Genomic DNA, 20610 nt, shown 5'->3' with positions numbered 1-20610 from the left:
ACAACATTTAAAGCTATCGATAAAAAGAAATGCGATACGTGCATTCCTGGAAACGGCTTTAGCGAATCTTTAATCAAACGTTTTAACGGAGGAAGACAGCAGGCGGGGATAACAGACAACTCACATCCAGAATTGACTGATTATATAGCCTATATGCCGAATTGAAGAGCGGTGCCTGGTAATCTATTTCATGTACCTCTGTATAATCAAGAAACGTTAAATAATGTTGATGTTTTTCACAGCGAGACAACGGCACGGACGCATGGGTGTAGCAGATCAGCAGAGGCATAGCTTCCAGCTTTTAACATCATGTTTTCCTCCTGGATCTTTTCTCTTTAGACTACGTCACATTTATTTGGAGAACGGGATTAATTCCCTCGTTTTAGGGTTTGACTGGTGTCTGGCGATGTTTTAATCACATCAATCAATGTGCCTCCTCTTAGTCTCGCTGGCCAGCCTCTACTCTCTACCTCTTCACCAACTCCACGCGCATAACGTAATGACTGGAAACTCGCATAATTCAGCATTTTATTTTGCCGACTTTCTGAATACCATGATGATTTTACGATACCTTTTGGATCATGGAAGCCAAATGAGGGAGAAGACTCGTCATCTCGCTGTCACCACGATTACAGATTTAACGTCCAAAACAGTAGAATTGTGGATGTGAGTGGATCTATGTTTACTAGTTTAATATTATCAATTGCCTGGCCTCCCAGGATACCTCGTGATGTTGCATTTACCCCCATGCACATCGTTTGACCATTTTTTCAACTTATAAATGTATAAAACCAGAGGAAACTCGTGTTTTCTAGTGCTTCTCTATGGAGCTCTAAGCTGAGAATGTCCGAGTGTATTGTAGAGCTGCACGCGTTGTGATTGGCTCGTCTGCATTTGGGGCGTGGCTTAGCGATAGGTCAATTGTTTTGAGAGAGAAAAAGTCTGCTGCTCGGGAAGCCCTTTGTAGTTATATGCTAGGTCGGCTCTGCTAGGCCGGAGGTGGGGGTTTAGCGAAGCCGCGGTCTTGCCTGGTGAGTGGCCACTGGGGTAGTGGCTTCCCTTCTCGTCGTAGTGTAACCCCCGTCCCCCGCGCAGTGCATGCATGTAAATAACAACAAATTGATATCCATTCTCCTGGACGATGGTCACATTTGCCCATGTCGGTCATTTAGAGGCAACAGTATTTCATAACCAGTTTATAAGTTCTGTGTATGGATTTAATTTTAACGTTATATGTTAGCCTACATGGGCGGAGGGCAGATATGCGGTCGCTATGACGACCAGGTGTGGGCGGAGGCGAGTAAACTTGCTATGGAAACTATATCAAATAGAGCCGAGTAAGGCCAGGTAGAGTAGAGCTGTACTGTGCTCTTATATGTGGTGGAAATGAGCCATTTGAGGATCGTCAGGTTAGGTTATGGTTAGTGTGACGGTCCGCTACCTATGTTACAGCCCGCTACCCTCTCTCACGTAGATATGGCGGTATTAGTTATGATATGATGTAAATAGTCTTTGCTATGTTTGGCTGTCATTGATGAGGAGGGGGTTGGCTCAGGAAGTGAGGTTATGGGAAGGGATATAACGTACCCGGAAGCCGCGATCGGGAGCTTTTTCAAGTGTCCAGACTGAAGAAGGGAGACGGGCTCCTGCGGGCGCATCCCCATTTTCGTTTCCTTTATATCAGTGTTATTATGTTATCCTTAATGTCATGTGTAGCGTCTTTATGAATAGGATGGTGTCTCGAGTCTGAACACCATCCACACCTCCTCGGCTGAGCTGTCGGGAGAAGGCCGACGCCACACCGGGGTCCAAGGGTGGCAATCCCCAGGTGAGCTGTACCCCAGCCTCTTAATGACAGCCATGTCTTTCCATGTTGTGGGATTCGGTGATGTATGTTGCCCCTACACCATACAGTGACGTGAAAACACTGCAGATGACTGATTGGTCAGGCAGAATCGTGTCTACTGTGTCTGGATACTTTCTGTCAATGCTGGATAACAGTGGGACTTTACCTTCTCTTCTGTTATTTCCATCAGTCTTTTGTGTTGCTGCCTTCGGCTCTGGTGAAATAAAATCGATCTCCTTGCTCAGCCTTAACATGACGGTGGTTTTCAATTGACCTATTGCTAAGCCCCACCCCCCGTCCTCAGACGGACAAACACAGGGCAGGCTGAGTAGAATGGAAGCCGTCACTGTTAAAGTTATATCCCAAGACGCTCTTCACAACTTTTTGAGCCCTGATATCGTCTAGAAGCCATCAGAAAGTACTTCACTATGCCATGGTAGTAGCCTACAACATTTAAAGCTATCGATAAAAAGAAATGCGATACGTGCATTCCTGGAAACGGCTTTAGCGAATCTTTAATCAAACGTTTTAACGGAGGAAGACAGCAGGCGGGGATAACAGACAACTCACATCCAGAATTGACTGATTATATAGCCTATATGCCGAATTGAAGAGCGGTGCCTGGTAATCTATTTCATGTACCTCTGTATAATCAAGAAACGTTAAATAATGTTGATGTTTTTCACAGCGAGACAACGGCACGGACGCATGGGTGTAGCAGATCAGCAGAGGCATAGCTTCCAGCTTTTAACATCATGTTTTCCTCCTGGATCTTTTCTCTTTAGACTACGTCACATTTATTTGGAGAACGGGATTAATTCCCTCGTTTTAGGGTTTGACTGGTGTCTGGCGATGTTTTAATCACATCAATCAATGTGCCTCCTCTTAGTCTCGCTGGCCAGCCTCTCCTCTCTACCTCTTCACCAACTCCACGCGCATAACGTAATGACTGGAAACTCGCATAATTCAGCATTTTATTTTGCCGACTTTCTGAATACCATGATGATTTTACGATACCTTTTGGATCATGGAAGCCAAATGAGGGAGAAGACTCGTCATCTCGCTGTCACCACGATTACAGATTTAACGTCCAAAACAGTAGAATTGTGGATGTGAGTGGATCTATGTTTACTAGTTTAATATTATCAATTTGCCTGGCCTCCCAGGATACCTCGTGATGTTGCATTTACCCCCATGCACATCGTTTGACCATTTTTTCAACTTATAAATGTATAAAACCAGAGGAAACTCGTGTTTTCTAGTGCTTCTCTATGGAGCTCTAAGCTGAGAATGTCCGAGTGTATTGTAGAGCTGCACGCGTTGTGATTGGCTCGTCTGCATTTGGGGCGTGGCTTAGCGATAGGTCAATTGTTTTGAGAGAGAAAAAGTCTGCTGCTCGGGAAGCCCTTTGTAGTTATATGCTAGGTCGGCTCTGCTAGGCCGGAGGTGGGGGTTTAGCGAAGCCGCGGTCTTGCCTGGTGAGTGGCCACTGGGGTAGTGGCTTCCCTTCTCCTCGTAGTGTAACCCCCGTCCCCCGCGCAGTGCATGCATGTAAATAACAACAAATTGATATCCATTCTCCTGGACGATGGTCACATTTGCCCATGTCGGTCATTTAGAGGCAACAGTATTTCATAACCAGTTTATAAGTTCTGTGTATGGATTTAATTTTAACGTTATATGTTAGCCTACATGGGCGGAGGGCAGATATGCGGTCGCTATGACGACCAGGTGTGGGCGGAGGCGAGTAAACTTGCTATGGAAACTATATCAAATAGAGCCGAGTAAGGCCAGGTAGAGTAGAGCTGTACTGTGCTCTTATATGTGGTGGAAATGAGCCATTTGAGGATCGTCAGGTTAGGTTATGGTTAGTGTGACGGTCCGCTACCTATGTTACAGCCCGCTACCCTCTCTCACGTAGATATGGCGGTATTAGTTATGATATGATGTAAATAGTCTTTGCTATGTTTGGCTGTCATTGATGAGGAGGGGGTTGGCTCAGGAAGTGAGGTTATGGGAAGGGATATAACGTACCCGGAAGCCGCGATCGGGAGCTTTTTCAAGTGTCCAGACTGAAGAAGGGAGACGGGCTCCTGCGGGCGCATCCCCATTTTCGTTTCCTTTATATCAGTGTTATTATGTTATCCTTAATGTCATGTGTAGCGTCTTTATGAATAGGATGGTGTCTCGAGTCTGAACACCATCCACACCTCCTCGGCTGAGCTGTCGGGAGAAGGCCGACGCCACACCGGGGTCCAAGCGTGCCAGTCCCCAGGTGAGCTGTACCCCAGCCTCTTAATGACAGCCATGTCTTTCCATGTTGTGGGATTCGGTGATGTATGTTGCCCCTAGACCGAACTTGTTAGAATTGGGTTGCCGAGTCCGCGACATTTGGGGGCTCGTCCGCGGCTTGAGCTAATGTTAGCCGCGGCCCGTTGCTAACGTACTATGCTAATGCTAACGGATACAGCTATTGGCTAACGTTATTTACTTTTGGGTGTACGTGCACTGTCGAGGCTTCGTGAGAAGTTGGATAAAGTCCCGCCGTATGTCCGACGCTTATGTTATTATGTTATGTTCGGTTATGGGACGTTTCTAAATTTGGCGATTAGTGCATGTAGGCTTGCGCCTGTCTTATTCGGTTCAAACATTAACGCGACTTCAGTAATCCTGCTCACCGCTGAACGTTCCGCTCTGGGATCCGAGCAGAGGGAACTCAGTGCAAATGTAATAAAACAATTTGATAAACTGAGTGATGCTATCATTCAAGAAAATAAATTTAGTTCTGCTGTTGGGACCTGTATGCTAGTATGATAGTCAGTGTATAGGTGCTAGTGGATCAAGTTATAAATTGATCTGCTAACAGAGAGCTAGCTTCGGAGCTTTATGATTAGTGAGGTGAAGGCTGGGTTGAATTCGGCCCGCTAGAAGTTCACACTGCCAGGCCTTAGGCTATAGCATATAGGAGTGTGAAGTTCAAAAACGGATTAGCTGTGGCGCTGGATCCTGACTAATCGCAAAACTCTAGAAAATTAAATAGCGACAGGGTGAGCTAGTTTTAGCTAAAATTGTAAGTGTGTGACTGCTGCCTTTAATATGGAGGATGTACGTAGGATGACAAAGGAGCAGTTCAACAAGCTGAAGCTGGAGGAGTTGAAAGTAGTGGCTGAACAGGAGGGAGTCATCTTGGAAGAAGGACTGAATAGGAACGAAATTCGCTTGCGGATAATTGCAGACCTAGAGTTAAAGGATATTTGGGATGAGGTGAAGCAGCAGAAAATCGCAAGAGAAAAGGAGGAGCGTGACGAGGCCCGACAACGGGAAAGGGAGGAGCGAGAAGACACTCGACGGCGTGTCGAGCGAGAAGAAGAACGAGCCTTTCAAAGAGAAAAGGAAGAGAGGGACCGTGGTGAGGCCGATAAAGACAGAGAGTTACAGAGAGAGAAGGAGGCCCAGGACAGGTTGCTTCAGAAAGAGCTAGCCACGATGGATAGGAAAAAGGTTTTGGATGTGGAGCATCAGGCTGCACAGAGATTTGATATTGGTAGGGCTCGGAGCTTTATGCCACAGTTTGATGAGGCGGCGGCTGATGTGTTTTTCGAGGTGTTCGAGAAAGTGGCGAAGGAGCTTCACTGGCCGGATGATAAGTGGCCACTGTTGATACAGAGTGTTCTTGTGGGCAAAGCCCAGAGGGCCGTAGCCGCTCTCGACACACGCGCAGGGCTGGAATATCCAGCATTGAGGAAGGCCATGCTGGAGGCCTATGGTAGCGTTCCGGAAGCATATCGCCGCCAATTTCGTGAACTGAGACGGCAGAAGGAGGAGTCCTATCTGGACCTGTGGCGGAAGCAGGAAATTCTATTCGATCGGTGGGTTAACTCATGTCAGGCCCTTAGTATCCAGCAGCTGAGGGATTTAATGCTCCTGGAACAGTTCAAACTCAGTGTTCCCAGAGAGCTGGAGGTCTATCTGAACGAGCGTGAGTTAGTGAGCCCACGACATGCGGCCGAGCTGGCTGATGGCTATAAAGTAGCTCACGCTGGGAGGCCGAGTGGACATATCGGGAGAAAGCGGCCCCCTGAAGAGCCATTTGAGGGAAGTTACATGCAGAGGAGGCCAGGGGAGAGTAATGTGCGGTATTCTCCGATGGGAGAGAGGGGCCCTCCATTTCCCCCATATAATGTACGGCAGCCCAGATCAGGTGGCTTATCTCCAACCTTTGGACGGCGTTCTGCTGACCGGATGGAGATTCGATGTTACCACTGTGATAAAGTAGGTCACAAGAAGGACCAGTGCCCGAACTGGAAACCAGTGGGGCTTGTGGACCTGAGGCAGGATCGGTCGAGAGACCTTCGGGGCTATGAGGGTTTTATCTCGCACGAGACCTTAGCAAAGTCAGAAGAGCACCATATGAGGGGTGGCTCCGAAGTACCGATTACGATACTTAGGGACACTGGAGCCACGCAGACGTTGCTCCGAAAGGGCGTGATGGAGCTGTCAGAGTCCACTTTCACGGGGCAGTTCGCTATTGTGCAAGGTGTGTGTGGTGGTTCGGAGAGGGTGCCCCTCCATTGCGTGTATTTGGACTCCAAGATCATGCATGGATATGTGACTGTGGCAGAGCTACAAGCTTTTCCCTTTGGCACTATTGATTTGGTCCTGGGCAATGATTCGGCCGGGACGAGAGTTTTCCCTGACCCCTGCGACCTACCTCCTGTGGGTTCCCTAGAAAGAGAACAGCTCGAGGGACAATACCCGGAGCTGTTCCCAGTGGCCGTGGTCACCCGAGCTCAGGCCAAGGTGAAGGCTACCGTGGGCGTGGAGCTGGATGCTCTGCCCGAGGACGGAGAAATCGGGATAGACAAGTTGTTTGCAGAATCTGAGGGAAACGCGGCGGTGGCTGTTGAAGATCGAGATGGTAAGGCAGAAGCCAGTGAGTTGCCCCCAGCTCCGGCGGGACCCGAGGCGTTACTCCTTAACCGTCAGACCCTGGCGGGAGAGCAGGAGGGGGATCCGTCCCTGGGTCATGCGTGGGAAGTGGCGACCAGTGCTAGGGAAGCGGATGAGTGTGCCACTGGGTATTTTGTAAAAGAAGGCATCCTTTTTCGGAAGTGGAGGCCTTCGAGATGGCCTGCGGATATAGAGGGGGGCATGTTGGAGCAGGTAGTGCTGCCTTCGCAGTATCGACAGGAAGTGATGCGCCTAGCTCACGACTCTGTGCTTGGTGGTCATTTAGCGGCCGGGAAAACCGGTGAGAGGATCAAACGCCATTTTTTCTGGCCAGGTATAGGGGGGGATGTCCGCCGATTCTGTCGGGCGTGCCCTACATGCCAGGTAGTTGGGAAGCAGGGGAGGCTCCCACCTGTGGTGCCCTTGCAGCCGTTACCGATACAAACGGAGCCGTTCGCACACATTATGATAGACTGTGTGGGGCCGCTACCAAAGTCGAAGCGAGGGAATGAGTACTTGCTGACCATCATAGATGTAGCCACCCGGTATCCGGAAGCTATTCCCCTACGGAGTATACGGGCCAAGGTGATCATTGAGCACCTCCAGAGGTTCTTCGCGTGGGCTGGGGTGCCGCGCACCATCCAGTCAGATAGAGGAACCAATTTTACTTCATCACTGTTTAAACAAATAATGACGGAGTGGGGCATCACACCCAAGTACTCTTCCGCCTACCATCCTCAGTCGCAGGGAGCTATAGAGCGATTTCACAGTACCCTCAAAGACATGATACGAACATTTGTGGAGGCGCAGAAGAGGGAGTGGGATGAGGCCATCCCATTTCTCCTGTTTGCCATTCGCGAGGCTCCTTCTGAGTCTTTGGGGTTCAGTCCATTCGAGCTTATCTTCGGCCATGAGGTGAGGGGTCCGTTAGGTATGTTTAAAGAGATGGCTGTGGAACCGACGGAGCCTGGTGATGTGTTGCAGTACGTCTCAACTTTCCGTGCCCGACTAAAATCAGCGTGCGATGTGGCCGGGAGGAACCTGGCCGGGGCAAAGGCCCGGATGAAGGCCGGTTATGATAGGAAGGCCCTGAGGCGATCTTTTGACGCAGGGGATATGGTTTTGCTGGCTGTTCCCGAGCCGCGGGATCCCTTAGGACCTGGCTTTATGGGCCCATATCGTGTGTTGCGGAAGGTTGGGGAGCTGTCCTATGTCCTGAGTACACCGGAGAGGCGGAGGAAGACCAGGCTCTGTCACATAAACCTCCTGAAGGAATATGTAGAGCGGGAGGTTGTGGTCGGTTGTGTGGTGGTGCAGTCAGATGAGGGGGGCGACGGGGATGACCCGGAGATGTCTGAACCTCCCCCCGAGGTTATTAGTGCTCGGCTGTACAATAGACCCTTCTCACGGGGGCCATTTTGTGTCGAGAAGCCAGGGTAAACACAGGTGCAAGCAAAACACTAATGAGGGTTTCCAAATCCCAATCATGGAAGTTGGAAACCCTCATTAGTGTTTTGCTTGCACCTGTGTTTACCCTGGCTTCTCGACACAAAATGGCCCCCGTGAGAAGGGTCTATTCCCAGGCTCGAGCTGAGCTGGAGGGAGCTTTGGGTCACCTGACAGGAGTGCAGCGGCGGGATGTTCTGGAACTAATAGATTCTCACCCATGTCTGAGTAGTGATGTCCCGGTGAAGGACCAATCGGGCGGTGCATGATGTTGACGTGGGTGGAACGGGACCCATTAAGCAGCATCCGTACCGGTACCCCCCGAGGAAGAAGCAGGTGATACAGGCTGAGATTGACTACATGTTGGAGATCGGAGTTATTGAGCCGGCCGACAGCGCCTGGAGCTCGCCGGTGGTGCTGGTGGCACAGGAGGAGAGGGCGGATCGCTTTTGTGTCGACTATAGAAAGTTAAATCAGGTGACTAAGGCGGACGCCTATCCTATCCCCCTGTTAGAGGACTGTATCGACCAGGTGGGCCAGGCGAGGTATGTGACCAAGATTGACCTCCTCAAGGGGTACTTCCAGGTGCCGCTGACGAGGCGAGCAAGTGAAGCTTCAACATTTGCGACTCACGATGGTCTGTATCGCTTTCTGGTCATGCCGTTTGGGATGAAGAACGCCCCCGCAACGTTTCAGCGTTTGATGAATACGATCACTAGGGGGCTGGGGAACACCGTGACGTATATCAATGACGTGGTAACGTTTAGCATGACCTGGGAGGAGCATGTTCGCCAAGTGAGGGAGCTGTTTGAGCATCTGGCTGAAGCCGGTCTGGTGGTTAATTTAAAGAAATGTGAGTTTGGGAAGCTATCTGGGATACCAGGTTGGGTGTGGTACCGTGCTACCTCGGGAGGCAAAGGTGAAAGCCATCTTGGAATTTCCTGTTCCCCAGACCCGGTCGCAGCTCCGGCGGTTTCTTGGGATGTGTGGATTTTACAGCCGGTTCGTGAACCAGTATGCCCACATCACAGAGCCTTTGACCAACCTCTTAGGTGAGAAGGTGCGTTGGGTTTGGGGAATAAAATGTCAGGATGCGATTAAGCAGATCAAGGGGATCTTGGCCAGCTCGCCGATACTTAAAGCGCCGGATTTCCACCAGTCGTTCAGTCTGGCAGTGGATGCTTCAGATGTGGGAATAGGGGCCGTGTTGCTCCAGATGGAGGAAGGGGTGGAGAAGCCGGTTGCCTATTTTTCCAAGAAGCTTAAGAAGCATCAACGGGCGTACTCAACGATTGAGAAAGAGGCTTTGGCCTTGGTGTTGGCCGTTCAACATTTTGAGATTTATGTCGCTGGTAGTGAGCAGGTGTTGGTGTACTCCTACCATAATCCTTTAGTTTTCCTAGCGAGGTTCCGTACTGCTAATGCCCGAGTGTTTCGTTGGAGTCTGACTTTGCAGCCGTACAACTTGGTGGTTAAGCACATTTCTGGCAAAGACAATAAGATTGCGGATGCCCTGTCTCGAGGGTGAAGGAAACTGTACTAAGAGTTGGACACTGTTAATTAAATGTGATTCTTCCCCATCTAGGGGAAGGTGGGGGGGAATCATTCGAGTTTAAAATATCTTGAGGATATAGTTTTCCTCTAGAGGATGATTGAATAATCATGTATAGGTACAAAATGTCTATGTAAATTTCTTCAAGGTTACGAGTTAAGAAAGCGGGAGAGAAAAACAACAAAAATAGAAGCGTAAACTCGGAAACCGTTTTTAGAAGTGCTCATTGATAAGTGTTGTGACGCATTGTTTTTTTTTGTCTTTTCTCTTTTTCTAAGGGAGGGGGTATGTGACGGTCCGCTACCTATGTTACAGCCCGCTACCCTCTCTCACGTAGATATGGCGGTATTAGTTATGATATGATGTAAATAGTCTTTGCTATGTTTGGCTGTCATTGATGAGGAGGGGGTGGGCTCAGGAAGTGAGGTTATGGGAAGGGATATAACGTACCCGGAAGCCGCGATCGGGAGCTTTTTCAAGTGTCCAGACTGAAGAAGGGAGACAGGCTCCTGCGGGCGCATCCCCATTTTCGTTTCCTTTATATCAGTGTTATCTATGTTATCCTTAATGTCGTGTGTAGCGTCTTTATGAATAGGATGGTGTCTCGAGTCTGAACACCATCCACACCTCCTCGGCTGAGCTGTCGGGAGAAGGCCGACGCCACACCGGGGTCCAAGGGTGGCAATCCCCAGGTGAGCTGTACCCCAGCCTCTTAATGACAGCCATGTCTTTCCATGTTGTGGGATTCGGTGATGTATGTTGCCCCTAGACCGAGCTTGTTAGAATTGGGTTGCCGAGTCCGCGACATTAGGCATAGCAGCACCTGGTGGAGATCTGCACTCTTTCAGTATTTTTGTTAGTATAATGTGTTACTTTGTTTTAATGAATCAAACTAAATTCATACTTACATTTCCTCAGACCTGGTTTCAACCACTGCACTGCATCATGGTCCACTCTGGAGGAATAAACAAAGTCAGATGAGCAGAATCGCTTTGATGATGGAAATGTTAAAGAGAGAATGAAACATTTGATCATGTGACTACCTCATTTGCATTTTACCTTGCATTTAAGACAGGACAATGTGCTGCGGTGGGGGGGGGGGGGGGGGGGGGGTGGCCAAGATGACAGAGTGATAAGAAATAATTTGAATACGTCATACCGAATCATATTGAATGTGTGGGAAATCACACTGAACTACACCAAAGTTCTAGCTGCAGCTGGTCTAAATTCCATTACTGTGGTGATGCAACCGCCTGCACGGGCATCTCGCATGCGCACCCATGACAGGCAGTTACCATGCTGTACATTTAAACGTACGCTACACTGCTGCTCAGTGCTCAAGCACTCATACCGGTAGGTCTCTCCTTTTAACAACTTTCTCATTTGGTTAGGCTACACGCTTGTCAGATCTGCAGGCTACACAATGTTACTTTGCTCCCCTCTGTCTCTCTCTCTCTCTCTCTCGATCCTCTCTCTCCACGTCTCCTCCAGTCCGAGTACATGCGGACTCCAGAAACTATAAACAGTAGCGTACTAGCCTACTGCAGCCTGGGCTGCTGTGGTGTCCACAGCAGCCCACGTAGTCTAACGTAATGTTACACCATCACTTCACCATCACCCCGGTCCGTCCCAGGTCCTTTCTGTGTGGAGTTTGCATGTTCTCCCCGTGTCCGTGTGGGTTTTCTCCGGGTGCTCCGGTTTCCTCCCACCATCAAGAAAGACATGTATGTTAGGGTTAATACTCCTGTCAGTGCCCCTGACCAAGGTACTGGCAAAAGAACTGGAGTTGGTCCCCGGGCACTGCACAGTGGCTGCCCACTGCTCCTAGTTCTAGGAAGGTTCCTAGTAGAGGATGGGTCAAATGCAGAGGATGAATTTCCCCAAGGGGATAAATAAAGGATAACTTAACTTAACTTAACTTAACTTAACTTAAAGGGGGACTAACCCCCCAGATATGTATCAGAACAGTGATTTGAAAATACCTATGGAAAAAACCAAGAAATTACATTATGCTCTTGTCTATACTGAAGCGATCCGCTCCCGGGACCGTTACGTGAGGAAGAGAGGAGGCGATACTTCGGTAGGTACAGGTTGTTTATTCACAGTCAGTTAACTCCACAACTCTTGCGGTTGTCCCGCTCTAGCTAGCTACCGGCTTCCTAGCTCATCACACAGTGTCTGTCAGGCATGCGCAGTTAGACAGACGGGAAGTTCCGGAGTCCCGCAGTTATTATCGTTCCCCCCAGAAACCACACCCCACATCAGTTCCTACCTAAAACCCAGGGTCGCCACAATACTAAACTCTTTGGCTGTGTTCAAGTCAAGATTTTTTTTCGGAAATCGACGCCATTACAGTTTGCCTACCGCCTCAAAAATAATTTATTTGAGAGGGGCAATATCTTTATAAATATCAACAACTAGCCAACGCTGGTGGCATGTATGGAAAGAGTGTTGCTCAAAATGGTTGAAAGTTATATCAATTTGGTAATTCAGTGGCGAACTAGAAATTTAATTATTTTTTTCCATGTATGTGTATGTGGGCGTCTTATCGATAAGAGCAAAGTGAGGCGAGGCTCGTTTACCGCAGCACACCGCACAATAGGAGAAACCTCCCGCTCTGGGGTAACACAATGCGTGATTTCTCCACGTCATTCCCTCGTCCAACTTGACATGAAAGTCCCTTTTTAATTTTAGTTTGGGGGCTTTTCGTGATTCTTGTTAAAAGTTGTGCAAAAGTTTTCCTCTCAGCAGAGCTCAGCAGAGCACTGTAGGCTGCTCCCTCTTCCCTGGAAAAGTCACCAGGCACGCTGCTGATGTGTGCTTTGCGCTGCTTGTAAGTAACCCAATTTAGAGTGCAGTGGACTAATCATGCACGTCCTTGTTTTGACCTGTTTTAAGCACACTTTAATTTCCGGATTTTATTAGAAAGACTTTTATTTTGAAGGCGATAATGTTATTTCCTAGTTCCTGCCTAGTCTCTACAACAGTTATGCTGCCTTCCAGACACCTGGGACGTGGGTGTTTCCCAGTGGAAAAGTCCCACCCCCCACCTTCAAAGCATTCCAGAGCACAAAGGCAAAACGCAACCAAGAAACATGGCGGACCGCGACAAACTTTTTTTGGTTTAGCAAATAGCAAGACAGCTTAACAACGAGTAGAGCACCATCCTTACATATTTAACACTTTGAGTGCCACGGCCCTTGGGCAAAAGGTTGCTTGCTGTGCCACATAGGCCGCAATGCATTTTAAAACAGTCATATAATTTCTTTAATAATTACTATGTAAACACTGAACACGCACAAATAACGATGAGACTCTCTTCTATCACCTGCAAAAAAAAGTTTATTGATCCCATTTTCCGTTCTTTAGTTATGAGCCGGAGAAGATAGCTTGATTGAAGCAAAAACAGCCCTTTTTTTCTACGAGCTGAGATAATGAGCCTTTTGTGAAATTAAACATTTCAAGCACATCACTGACTCTGAAGCTAATTTTCTGATGTCTGGGTCTGTCTGGGTGAAGTGTATGCTGCTCTGCGTGACCCACCTCCCCCCCTCCTCCCCCCCCCCCCCCCCCCCCCCCCCCCCGTTGTGGGAGGAGTGTCTCTCTGCTCTGCTCGGCTGTTTGCTTTGCGTGTGCTCAGCACTGAAAAAGTCCGCTAGATCCAGCTTTTTTACAGCCGCGTGTACCAGCTCCTATGCTTCCAGTTGAGAATAATAAAAAATCCACGGCTGATCATGCGAATGGGCTGTTGCAGCGGACACCGAGGTGCTCAATTGTGATAGCAGATTGGCTGCTGCAGGGGCACAGCTAAACGTTATGCTTCAATGAAGCAGCTGCATACGGACGGATGCGATGCGATTTCCTTTTCCCCAACGACTTCTTCTGTGTTTTACTCCACGTTCTCTCATCTGGAGAGCGCTGTCGCCACCTAAGGGTTCTGTAAAATAGGTTAGACACATTCAATAGCTCTCATATTGTAAGAGGCGATGTAAGAAGCTGAGATGGACACCCCCCCGTCAAAAAAACAATTTCGAGTTATTGACGCCATTTGGCGTCGCTGGCACTCTACGGTAAATTTCTAATGACGCCATATGGCGTCGCTGGCACTCAATGTGTTAAATGAAAATGAGGAGCAGCAATGACACATAATGTAACAGACTCTATTATACATTTTATTAAGGCACTTAATACTTTGGACTACATACTCCATGTTGCGGCCATTGTTGTGTGACGTCAGACAACTGGTTCCCAGCCTAGTGGGGGTAGATTTTTTTCTCCCAGTTTTCAAGTGGGAGCTCCCACTTTGAGTGCCGTTCCAGCGCACTTTTCCTAATAGGAGGCCAGAAAATCTGAAGGTCCCAGTTGTCTGGAAGGCAGCACTAGTCACGGTGAAATGAAGGCACATGTCCTGCTTTGAGTAATTTGTTTTAGCACCCCCCGAAGAGGCACAAGGTTAGTATTTGCTGTAATACTGTGATGTTAATGGATGGTATGTGTCTTATGTAACATTATTTTTTGAAAGTTGAAATCTTAGTTAGTTCGTTTTTGTATTTGAATTAGTGTTAGCTTTATGTAGCTACTGTTGAGCTAATACTAAGCTACTGTTAGGCTAATGCTGTTCTGAAATGGTATTGTAAGATTATTAGGCTGATATATTTCTTGTTTGTGTTTTTGCAACCAGCTCTTACGTTGGTTATGGGATAAAGCATTAAATCTCTTAATCACCAGTCAAGTGTTGGACCATCTTTCGGTGGGATATGCTACAGTAAGAGCTTCACCTTCACCTGCTACAACACGCTGCCCATGGAATCCATGATAAAACGGCACGGCACACAGAGCAGTGAGTTGCAGCACCTAGTGTGATGGTCAAAGAAGACGGTAAGGAATATAACTATGCTCAAAATGGACGAAATAAATGAACAGATACATAAGCTACAAACGGAAATACAAGAAAGTAAAGTATTACTACAAGAGGATAAAGAAGGCATGTCAAGGCAGGAATTAAAGGACATAATAGAATGTAAAGAAAAACAACTGGCTGAGCTTCAACACAAAATGGAGGAAGTTGATGCAACATTACGTCGTTCAGAACGTGATAGCAAGCCCACAGAGAAAATGCTCTTCTACCAAAAGGAGGAACTGATTAAAAAGGAAAAAAGACTGCTTAGCCTGTACGATCAATGGAAATTGCAAATCAGAACATCCAAAGAAAATTTAAAGAAAGACATATCAGAATCGGAATTGGCTAAAATGGCAGACATCATTGAAAAGGGAAAGGAAGACATAACGGGAGCTTACAATGAAATAAGAGAGCGTGCCACACCATCCACCGAACTGAGACGCAAAGTCGATGCATGTGAGGCTGTAACTAAAGACATTTTGAAAATCATCTATGACCGCTTAACACAATTAGATGGCGATTTTGATGCAGATGATGAAAGGCACCGCCTCCGTCAGCTACATGCCCCGGCCTATGCTTACTCCATATATGGTACTGCTTCTCTACCAAGCCAGTCAGCCAGTCACAACTCTGAAACAACGGTCATGGCTGCAAAAAGGGCTGAAGCAGCCGCAGAGCTCGCTGCAAAGGAGGCTCAATATAAAATAATGGAAGTAGAAAGAAAACAAAAGGAAAAAATAAGAATAATGGAAGAACAACATAGGAAGGAATTGGATATACAGAAGTCTGAATTAGAGCGTCTACAAGCAGAAAGGGACGTGGAGGCTGCTCGTGCCAGACTGCAGATCTTTGACAGAGAAATCAGACAGGAAACTGATGGTCAGCCCATACAGCAAAACAATAGACAGATCACTTCCAACCCCTCTGTATACCATCAAAACCCTCACCCTGTCACACCAGTGCCTCCTACTGACATGTCCTCTGGCCCAAGCGATTCAAGACAGCATAGCCATAAACAGACTCCCAATGCCAATGCCCACAGTGTTTAGTGGAGAGCCGATCCTGTACATTGAATGGAGGGCTACATTTATGTCACTCATAGATCGAAAGGGCATTTCCTCAGCTGATAAAATGTATTACTTAAAGAAATACATAAGTGGCCCTGCTCACAAATGCCTTGAAGGCACATTTTATCGAAATGATGATGAGGCATACAGAGATGCATGGAATAAGCTCAACCAACGCTACGGTCAGCCATTTGTCATCCAACGAGCTTTCAGGGACAAGCTGTCAAGATGGCCGAGAATACAGCCCAAAGATGCTGAAGGGTTAAGAACATTCTCAGACTTCCTAAATGCTTGCCTACAAGCCATGCCTCATGTGAAGGGTCTAGAAATCTTAAATGACTGAGAAGAAAACCAAAAGCTAATACAGAAAGTTCCTGATTGGTTAGCATCGCGTTGGAATCGTCACGTTACAATGGCCCTCATGGAGCGTGGAGAGTTTCCCATCTTTGAGGATTTCACCCACTTTGTGTCCATAGAAGCAGAGATAGCATGCAACCCAGTCACTTCCCTACATGCCCTTCACTCATCTAACTCCTCCCATGACAAAAGAAACATAAAGGAAACAAAGGGAAACAAAGTCAATGTCTTCAACACTCAAACTGCCATAGACGGTGACAAATCAATATCAAGCATCGGAAAATCAAGGCCCCCCTGCATGTGGTGCAAAGATGCCAAGCATCAACTCCCCAAGTGTCAAGATTTCATGTTAAAGTCCCTTGAGGATAGACGAACATTCGTGAAAGACAATAAGCTGTGTTACGGATGTGTGAAGCCAGGTCACAGCGCCAAGGAATGTCGTCACCGCCACACCTGTGATGTATGCAAGGGAAGGCACCCTACCTGTCTCCATGATGAGAACTACAGAAGGTATGGAGACAGAGCAAGGCCGATATCCATCATGAACACAGTTTCAAATACTATGAATGAAACCACGGCAGCCACAGTACTCAACGTCACCAGAGGAGGTCAGTCATGCAGCACTTCTATGATCGTCCCTGTGTGGGTGTCTCATGCTACAAACCCATCCAGGGAACAGCTTGTATATGCATTGTTAGACACTCAAAGTGACAGCACATTCATCGACAATGATGTACGCGGTGGATTACAAGCAGACGCCCACCCTGTGCAACTGAAACTAACCACTATGCTCGGAGAGAGCATGTTCATGAAGAGTGAAAGGGTATGTGGACTCCGTGTGAGAGGCTACAATTCATGCGTTCACATCGACCTTCCTCCTTCATACACAAAGGATTGCATCCCTGTGAACCGTGATCATATACCCACTCACGAAACAGCAAAACAATGGCCTCACTTAACAGCAATCACAGATAAGATGCCACCTCTCCTTAGCTGTGATGTAGGACTCCTAATTGGCTACAACTGTCCCAGAGCACTAACACCCAGACAGGTATTGACAGGAAAAGACAATGAGCCCTTTGCCATCCTCACAGATGTGGGGTGGAGCATTGTTGGCTGCTCAACACCATGCTTTGATGAAACCGAATCCAGCCTGTGTCACAGAGTCACTGTAAAGGAACTTCCTCCAGTAACGCCATTGGATGTAATAAGCGCCCTGGAGTCAGACTTTAAGGACACGAAAGGAGATGACAAGACTGTCTCACAAGAGGATCTCGTTTTTCTGGGCAAACTCAAAAGTGGCATAAGGAAAAATGACCAGGGACATTATGAGATGCCTCTGCCCTTTTAGCAACGGCCAGTCTTACCTGATAACAAAAAACTCGCTGAAATCAGGCTCAGTCATTTACGTCGGAAGTTTGATAAGGATGATAAATATAAGAAGGACTACACAACATACATGAAAGAAATCATGGAGAGAGGCGATATCGAAGAAATACAAAAAGAAGGAATTCACGGTGAACGATGGTATATTCCCCATCATGGCATCTACCACCCTAAAAAGCCTGGGAAACTGCGTGTTGTGTTCGACTGCTCTGCAAAGTACGGCGGCACAAGCCTCAACGAACACCTTCTTCCAGGGCCAGACATGATGAATAACCTAACAGGCGTCCTCATACGGTTCAGACAGCATCCCATCGCTCTCATGTGTGACATAGAGAAAATGTTTCACCAGTTCCATGTCCAGGAGGATGACCGCAACTTCCTTCGCTTCCTCTGGTGGAAGGATGGAGATACTAGCACACAACCTCAGGAATACCGAATGAAGGTACATCTTTTCGGTGCAGCGTCATCTCCTGGCTGTGCGAACTATGGCCTGAAATATCTAGCCAAGGAAAACAGTAACTCACATCCAGTAGGATCCCAGTTTGTCACAAGGGACTTTTATGTGGATGATGGAGTAACCAGTACAGACACTGTGGAAAAGGCCATTCAGTTGGCACACGAGGCAAGAGAGATATGCGCCAAAGGTGGTCTCCGTCTTCACAAATTTGTGTCGAACAACCAAGCTGTCCTACAGAGCATACCTTCAACAGAGTGTGCTATAGACGCCAAGACAATGGACTTGACCTCCAATGACACACTGGAGCGAGCATTAGGGATTCAATGGAGTATAGAGGGGGATAGCTTCAGGTTTAACAACACCTTGAAAGACCAACCGATGACACGTAGAGGCATATTGTCTACCGTCGCCTCCATATACGACCCTCTCGGCTTCCTCGCACCGTATGTCCTCACTGGGAAGAGGATCTTACAGGAAATGTGCCACCAAGGTACAGGCTGGGATGACCCCCTGCCAGAGATGCTGAAGCCACGGTGGGAGAGCTGGCGACATGACTTTGCCAACCTAGAGAAGATAAACATAGCTCGATGTTACGTACCTGCCGATTTTGGAGAAGTCATAGAAAAGGAGTTGCATCACTTTTCGGATGCGAGCACCAGCGGATACGGTCAATGCTCTTATCTGAGAGTCAAGAACCAAAGAGGAGAGATTCACTGCTCCCTAGTGATAGGGAAGGCCCGAGTCTCTCCCACAAAGTTGACTACAATACCAAGACTTGAATTAACCGCAGCAGTGGTTTCAGTCGCCATCAGCAATATGCTCAGAGAAGAGCTTGGTCTTGTTGATGAGAAAGAGTACTTCTGGACAGACTCAAAGGTAGTCTTAGGCTACATAAATAACGATGCACGGCGCTTTCATACATTTGTCGCCAACCGGGTCCAGAAGATCCGCCATAGCACAAGCCCCCATCAATGGCTCTACGTCCCCACAGATGAGAATCCGGCGGATGGTGCATCTCGTGGAAAGACTGTAAATGAGCTGATGACATCCAACTGGTTCACTGGTCCCATGTTCCTGTGGGAAAAAGAAATACCCACTCCAAAGGATGTAGTACCAGACCTATCCATAGGAGATCCAGAAGTCAAAAAGGCACAGACGCTGCAAACGAACACCGCAGAACCAATGAGTCTTGCCGACCGTCTGTTCAAGTTCTCATCATGGTCCCGAGCCATCAGAGCTGTGGCGCGCCTACTGCGACGTGCTAAGAAAATCAAATCACATGCTCTTTCTACAGTGAGCGAACGGGAAAGTGCTGAACGTGTCATAATCCAAGATTTGCAAAGGCAAGCCTATGAGAAAGAAATCAATCTGTTAAACAAAGGAAGGCAACTACAGCATTGCAACAAACTGCACCACCTTGATGTGTTTCTAGACACAGATGGTATCCTCAAGGTGGGAGGAAGACTTCGGCACTCATCTCTCGCTGATTCATTCAAGCACCCAATTGTCATCCCCAAAGAGCATCATGCAACGAAGGTGATCATAGCTCACAACCACGAAAAGACAAAACATCAGGGAAAAGGCTTCACCACGAACGAAATCAGAGCCAATGGATATTGGATCCCTGGAATGAGCCGAGCAGTTGCTTCATACATCCGTCAGTGTGTGACTTGTCGTAGATTCCGGAGACTTCCAGAGGGCCAAAGAATGGGTGACCTACCTGTGGAACGTGTAGAGCCCTCCCCGCCCTTCACATATTGCGGTATGGACTGCTTCGGTCCTTTTGTCACTACGGAGGGAAGGAAACAGCATAAACGATACGGCCTGCTCTTTACCTGCTTTTGCTCACAGGCCGTCCACATTGAGATGTTAGAGGATATGTCCACAGATGCCTTCATCAACGGCTTACGATGCTTCATTGCTGTTCGAGGTGCAGTCCGTCAAATCCAGTGCGACCAAGGCACCAACTTTGTTGGTGCAAAGAATGAGTTCAAAGCAGCTCTACAAGAGCTTGACACACAGTGTGACTTTGTCATGAATGCGCCCCACTCCAGTCATGCAGGTGGCGTGTGGGAGCACCAGATAAAGACTGTCAGGAGTGTTCTGAGCTCAACTCTGTCACTTTCCCAGGGCAGGCTCAACGATGCTTCACTACGGACTCTACTCTACGAAGCCATGGCCATAGTTAACAGTCGACCCCTCACAGTGGATAACTTAAACAGTCCTGACAGCCTGGAACCACTCACCCCCAATCATCTGATCAACATGAAATCCAGCACAGCACTGCCTCCACCTGGCACGTTTCCTAGAGAGGACTTGTACAGAGCCAAAAGATGGCGCCGCGTACAGTTTTTGGCAGAGCAGTTCTGGAGTCGGTGGAAACGGGAGTATCTGCACAACATCACCGCAAGGCAGCGTTGGTACTCGCCAAAGAGAAATCTGCTCGTAGGTGATATAGTGATGGACACAGATGAACTCTCACCCAGAGGTGAATGGAGACTTGCAAAGGTCTTAGAGACTGTCAGTGGTAAAGATGGACTTGTAAGGAGAGTGAAAATCTCAGTAGGAGATAAGAGACTGAACAAGAAGGGCGAGCGCCTTGGTAAACTTTCCATATTGGAGCGCCCAGTGCAGAAGTTAATTCTGTTG

The 20610-nt window shown here is 47.9% G+C and overlaps 1 protein-coding gene across 1 annotated transcript in view; it reads right to left on the bottom strand.

Annotated features, from left to right (window-relative positions):
• The window catches only part of LOC310792267 (NLR family CARD domain-containing protein 3-like), a gene marked incomplete at its 3' end in the record, with an annotated part of 46160 nt that overhangs the window by 10324 nt on the left and 15226 nt on the right, over positions 1–20610 (bottom strand). The window contains exon 7 of the mRNA XM_083653989.1: positions 10703–10749. Within this exon, the coding sequence (XP_083510115.1) occupies positions 10703–10749 (47 nt within the window). The remainder of the gene's footprint in view (positions 1–10702; positions 10750–20610) is intronic.

This window comes from Poromitra crassiceps, assembly GCF_964638095.1.
Source record: "Poromitra crassiceps genome assembly, chromosome: 17".
NCBI classification, from domain to species: domain Eukaryota; kingdom Metazoa; phylum Chordata; class Actinopteri; order Beryciformes; family Melamphaidae; genus Poromitra; species Poromitra crassiceps.
Note: the sequence above shows the minus strand (reverse complement) of the source record. Positions and strands in the feature narration are given on the sequence as shown.